The sequence below is a fragment of the Elephas maximus genome, chromosome 1 (assembly GCF_024166365.1).
Source record: "Elephas maximus indicus isolate mEleMax1 chromosome 1, mEleMax1 primary haplotype, whole genome shotgun sequence".
Classification (NCBI taxonomy): domain Eukaryota; kingdom Metazoa; phylum Chordata; class Mammalia; order Proboscidea; family Elephantidae; genus Elephas; species Elephas maximus.
Window position 1 is genome coordinate 92,093,630 of NC_064819.1, and position 6,000 is coordinate 92,099,629.

Consider the following 6,000-nt stretch of genomic DNA (forward strand, 5'->3'; position numbering starts at 1 on the left):
GGCTGCGCTGAGAATGGTAACCCTAAGGGCCAAGAAGTTGCCCTCAGGGGCTTGGGCATGCACTGTTCAGACTGTCGTTGGTAGGTGATGTTGGTCGATTTTCGATTCATAGTGACCCCATGTGACAGAGGAGAACTGCCGCCATAAGTTTTTTTAGGCTGTAATCTTTACAGAAGCAGATCGTTGGGTCTTTTTCCCACAGAGCCTCGGAGTGGGTACAAACCACCAACCTTTCAGTTGGCAGTCAATTACTTAACCGTTGAACCATCAGTGCTCCTTTACTGTACAGGTGTTACCTGTGAACAGTTTTGAATTAAGAGCTGTCATAATGCTAGCTTAAGCCTGGTGCTGGCTCAGCGTTGTCCCCAAAGATGCTGGTTGAGAGTTGGACCAATAGCACAGGGGTCCAGGCCCAGCCAAGGAAAGCCAGAGAGAGATAGTGCAGAGAGAGACAGAGAGAGAACAAACACAGTTATGCTGCACCTGACCTGAGTTGGCAACACACTTGCTTAGAGAAATACACAGCTCCTGTCACCTGATTCACAGTATGACCACCCAGTTACACAAATATGGACATGGGTAGTTTGGGACCAGTAAATGGGCCCCCCCTTTAGACATAAGTGTGTTCCTCTCCTACGGTGCTAAATTGGGTACTTGTGGGGATAGAAGGGACCGGTTCAGTTCAAGTATGTTCCTACCGTTTTTGGTTAGCTTTGTATAAATAGTAATGACAACTTTTGATTGCCAACGATTTGTAAGTGTCTTTGTGTGTACAACCCAATCAGATTGGACAACAGATTCCTTATACTAACAGTCTCATGATTGCTTAGAATTTAGAATACATTCTGGGTGTATGCAAACGGGTATGTGCACACGTGGGGCACAGGCCTGGTCCACACTCAGCTCCTCCACAGCATCCTCCTGTCCCCACTTGTGACAGAATCAGCATAGCAAAGAAGCAAATTCTGGAAGGTTCTCAGATCTTCCATTTATTTCCTCTCTCAAATTTTGAGTATTCCTCACCTTGAATTAACCCATCATCCGCACCTCTTGCCAGAAATGGAAAAAAATTCATATCCAGATTCTAATTTCAATAGGGAAGTGAGAAGCTGCAACTCAGAGCAACACAAAGTTATGATAGGGATGGAGAAGTTCTAGCCCTTCCTTTGCTGGAACAGGAATGCTGATCAGGGAAATGACACAAGTCAGTGTGGGGAGGGAGTCCTACTGAGCAGGGGTGGGCTAGTCTCCCCACATCCTCACATTATGCTGATAGGAACACAGATATATTCAGACACCAGTTGCAGGAAGACAAGTCAGGGTTTGTTGAAGTCACAAAGTGAGATGTGAACAAATCTTGTATCACTCAGTCCCACGCAAGGCAGGAGTCTCACGCTACAGAAGAAAAGAATCATTAACAAAACAGGTGAGTGACTCTAAGTATTGATATGACGAACAACTCATCACAAGCTCAAAATATCCAAATCCCCAAATCCCCATAACCCAGTCATTTCCCCTCTACCCCAACCCCTCCCCAACATCAGGCCCTCTAAGACCACACCTTTAGAATCTGTGAAAGACACTTCAGAGCCCTGGGCACTGTTACCACCTGGGGAAGAACAAAAACAGGATCTGTTCAGAGCCCACAGGAGGAGATGAGACTAAAGAAAAAATTATGTGGTGGTGGGGAGGGGCTAATGGGCTTCTGTCTACAATGTCCTAAGGGTCTGAACATAGTTCCTTCTTTTTCCACCTGTGGGAAGAAAAGTTCCTATGAGAGACCAGGGAGGAGGTAGGGCCATAAGTTCTAGAGGAACCAGAACTGTGATTGCACACCCAGGACAGGGTCCAGAAACAAGGGTAAAGATGTGTGGGAACTGGACAAACCACCCTTCTGCAGGTCTGTCCTCAGCAGAGACCTTTCCCTCTGACCTATAACTGCTGAGAATCAGCTCCCATCACCAGAACTGTCAAGGTGAGACGTTTCTACTTCGTGTTTACACGTGCTTTACATAAGAGTAACTGTTAACACCCAGGACCCCAGATTGGGTAGGTGTGGGTATGTGGATGGTGTCTTCTATAGTGAGGCAGGACAGAAACAAACTCTTACCTGGGGCTTGAAAGCCACCAGTGGGATAAGAAAACTCAGACCCCAGCCCCTCCCCTACCTGAGCTCTTCTTTATCCAGATTACAATGCCAGTGACCACAGCTCCTAGGAGAACCAGGCCAGCAACAATTCCCAGGATGGAAGTGGTGGGATGAGGAGGCACTTCTAGGAAGGGAAGGAAAGGGAAGGGAAGGTGCCCTGACTTCTAGGTCTCACCCCTGACCCTGCTGAAGGTGCCCAGAAGAGCACCCTGAGGTGAGGCTTTGCCCTTGTCCTCTGCTTACCCCATCTCAGGGTGAGGGGCTCAGATAGCCCCTCGTGCTGCACACGGCACACGTATCTCTGCTCCTCTCCAGAGGGTACTACCAGGGCAGCCCACTTCTGGAAGGTCCCGTCCCCCGCAGGCCTGGTCTCCACAAGCTCTGTGTCCTGGATCTGGTCCTCTCCATCTCGCTGCCAGGTCAGTGTGATCTCCACAGGGTAGAAGCCCAGGGCCCAGCACCTCAGCGTTACCTCGTGATCAGAGATGGGGTGGTGGGTCACATATGCCTTTGGGGGATCTGAGTGGAAGGGTCAGAAAACTTAGGAACTTTCCATTGCCTCCATGGACCACTTGAGCAGGGCTCAAGTGACCATCCCGAAAATGAACAGGACAACTGGGGTGGGGGGTTGGAGAGCAAAACCCAAACCCCAGTCTGCACCTAGGGGTATAGAATAATCTCCTATTCCTTGGAAAGTTGTAGATTTGGGTGAGCCTGGTATAATAGCCTCTGTGTCTTGAGGGGAAGAACAGGTGCTTCTGGTCCTGACCAGATAGACTCAGAAAAGCTGGAAGCAGATCTTCAAAGTGGTTGAATGTGGGGCAGAGAACAAGGCCTGAGAGAGAAAGCCCCCTGTAGTTCCCAAGGCCACTGATAGGCTCAATGGGAATTGCCAGTCAGTTATTCCAAAAATCATCTCTACCTCCATCCCCAGAGACTGGAGCCCTTAATTATCCCTGAGACCCTTCCTTAGCAGTCCTCTGGACAAGTCACTCTCTGGTGCAGGACCTGGAAACTCGGGTGGAATCGGGTCTCTCCCGACCCATTGGAGGTGGGTATTATGGCACTGATGCTATTTTTCTCTCCTCCTTGTGTGACACCAGCTGGGGGAACAGTCCCAGCCTGAGAGGAGATCAGGGAGGCACCCCGTGGCCCCTCTTACCTGCTCGCAGCAGCGTCTCCTTCCCTTTCTCCAGGTATCTATGCAGCCACTCCACACACTCCCCTTCCAGGAAGGCTCTGGCGAGCTCCGCCTCACCGGCCTCCTCCCACTCGCGCCGGGTGATCTGAGCCGCGGCGTCCGCCGCCGTCCAGGAGCGCAGGTCCTCGTTCAGGGCAATGTAATCGCTGCCATCGTAGGCCATCTGACGGTACCCGCGGAGGAAGCGCCCGTCCGACCTCACCTCGCAGGCAGACAGCGCCTGGATGGTATGAGAACCTGGCCGACCCCGCGGTCGGCCCAGCCAACTTAGCGGTTTCGGCCTAAACTGAAAACTCCAGCGAATCCTCGCGGCTCTTCCCGGGTCGAGGGGCTGGGCGGGTCCCAAGGCCTCAGTGTGAAGTTGGGACCCGGAGATTCAGGGCGACCGGTCTGTGGGGGCGAGGGGACCCGTGAGCTGCAACCCGGGCCCGGCGTCACTCACTGGAGTCGCTCTGGTTGTAGTAGCCGCGCAGGGTCCGCAGGTCCAGGCGCAAATCCCGTGCGACGCCCTTGGCTCTGCGCGTCAGATCTTCCCAGTGCTCCTGCTCCACCTCCTCCATCCACCACGTCCGCGGCTCCGCTCTGGGATTCGCGGCGTCGCTGTCAAAGCGTCCCAATTGCGTGTCGTCCAGGTAGCCGACTGCGATGACGCGGGGCTCCCCGCCGCCGGGCCGGGACACGGCGGTGAAGAAATGGCTCAGGGAGTGGGAGCCTGGGGGAGGGAGCGGCTGAGACCACCGACCCTCTCTGTGTGCGGCGCCGGGGTCCGGGATCCATGGGGGCGGGGGGGGGGGAAGGCGGGGAGGGGCGGGGGGCAGGGGGCGGGGCGGGGCAGGGAGTAGCGCGTGGGCGGACAAGGGGCGGTGGGAGGAGCAGGGCCACTACACAGGGGTGGAAGAGGCGGTGGCCAGGCCGGGCCGGGGGAAGGGGCCCTGGGACGGGGTGGTGGTGACGAGGCTTCCCCGATGGTCCTGAGCTCCCGCTGGGCGGTCCCCTCTCTCCTCTTCTCTCCACAGAGGCCGTTTCCCTCCCAACCTCGCACTCACCCGCCTGGGTCTGGGTCAGGGCCAGGGACCCCGAAAGCAAGAAGAGAAGGACCTGGGAAGCCATCACCAATGTCAGTAGAGTCTGGGGACACTGATTTCCAGTGGGCCCCTGGGGACCTTTTAATCCCTAACTGAGGAGACACTGATTGGCTACTGCAGAAGCGAGACACTCAGTGGGAGTGAGAACTGCTGTCGCGTCAGCTGTGCCCAGGCAGGAAGAACTGACATAGGTTGTGAGAGGGAGAAGTGAAACTCTGGGGAGACCAGGCATGGGAATCCCCTGTGCCTGGCTTTCTCACTCCAGTCACCGCCCGTGGTACCTGAGAGCCATGTCCGGGCACTAGGAGTTTGTCCGGACCCCTGACCTCAGGTATGGACCACTCTTTGTCACACTGGCTCCCTGAGTCCTACCCTGGGCTGTCAGAGGACACCTGGGACAGAACACCAGGCTGGGGCCAGCCCTGTTCTCCCTCTCCCATCCTTGGAATGTCTTTTGCTGAACTGGACACTCTACCTTCCACCTCTTGTTTCTCCCCTCCCACCCCCCAGCCCCTGACTTCTGGATAATAAAATTCACCCCCAAAGAATGTGATGCCAGAGAGTGAGCTCACCTGAGGAATGAAGGTAGAAGAACAGGGTCTCCTCTTTAAACCTAGACGAGGTTGTGTCTGAAGACACCAGAGAGATATTCCCACAGAGACAAGTTTCCTTTTTATTAACAGCAGTGGCTAGCTCAACTCTGATAACCCCAAACCATCAGGAATTTAATCTGTAAGAGAAGGGATTTTGTCCTTTCATGTATAAACGTGTCTGAAAGGCTCTGCAGTCAGGCTCACAAGTTCTGAAGTTTGACTTTCCCAAACAATGTATATATGACTCCTGGGTTACTGTATATTAAAATTATCTTCATTCCATAGCTCTGAGTTTGTCTGAGTCCCACACCTATCTTCAACACAAAGCAGCTCATGAAAGCACAATTTGTTACTGTATATTTTAACCAGAAGAGTGTGGGAACTTTAACCTCTTCAAAGCTGCAAGTGTTCAACAGTCAAAAATGCCTTCACCAGTGCACAGGCATTGACTGTTCATGAATTATTAACTTCTAAAGGATATAACAGAAAGGTTGGCACTCGGAGCCCACTCAGGGACACTGGGGAAGAAAAGGGCTGTTGATCTATTTCCCTTAAGATTTCAACCAAGAAAACCCTATGGAGCAGTTCTACACTGTAACACGTGGGCTTTGGCTTGAGTCAGTCCAAGACAACAACAAGGGATGTCCATATTTTATTGGGACACTTGATATTGTTATTTTCTTTAACCTGGTTAGCATGAGGAGGCAATTCATTTTTAGGTAGCCTCACAAAATGTATTAAATATCAAATGGAGAGGATACCCAGCTAGATCCTCAGGTATATATAATGTATTAATTAAAAATCTGTAACACAACATACTTAAGTTTCGTAATGCCACTGCTTAGAGTTCTTCTGCTTCTTTCCTTGTCTCCTGCTTCTCCAGGCCTTTTCTCTATCTCTCTCATACCTCAGGCCTTCTTCTCCCCCTTGGTCTCTACCGCCCTCTCTCTTTTGTTTTTTGTCCCTTTTTTT

General features: G+C 52.3%; 1 protein-coding gene across 2 annotated transcripts in view; it reads right to left on the bottom strand.

Annotated features, from left to right (window-relative positions):
• The window catches only part of LOC126078018 (HLA class I histocompatibility antigen, A alpha chain-like), a 317,484-nt gene extending 313,007 nt beyond the window's left edge, over positions 1 to 4,477 (bottom strand). Inside the window, exons 1-5 of one of the 2 annotated variants that reach the window (XM_049887961.1) lie at positions 4,397 to 4,477; positions 3,793 to 4,062; positions 3,312 to 3,587; positions 2,393 to 2,668; positions 2,169 to 2,273 (exon numbers count right to left, since the gene is read on the bottom strand). In XM_049887961.1, the coding sequence (XP_049743918.1) occupies positions 2,169 to 2,273; positions 2,393 to 2,668; positions 3,312 to 3,587; positions 3,793 to 4,062; positions 4,397 to 4,460 (991 nt within the window). In that variant the 5' untranslated portion in view covers positions 4,461 to 4,477. The remainder of the gene's footprint in view (positions 1 to 2,168; positions 2,274 to 2,392; positions 2,669 to 3,311; positions 3,588 to 3,792; positions 4,063 to 4,396) is intronic. The other variant, XM_049887971.1, reaches the window with a different exon arrangement.
• Between the last annotated feature and the right edge of the window lie 1,523 nt (positions 4,478 to 6,000).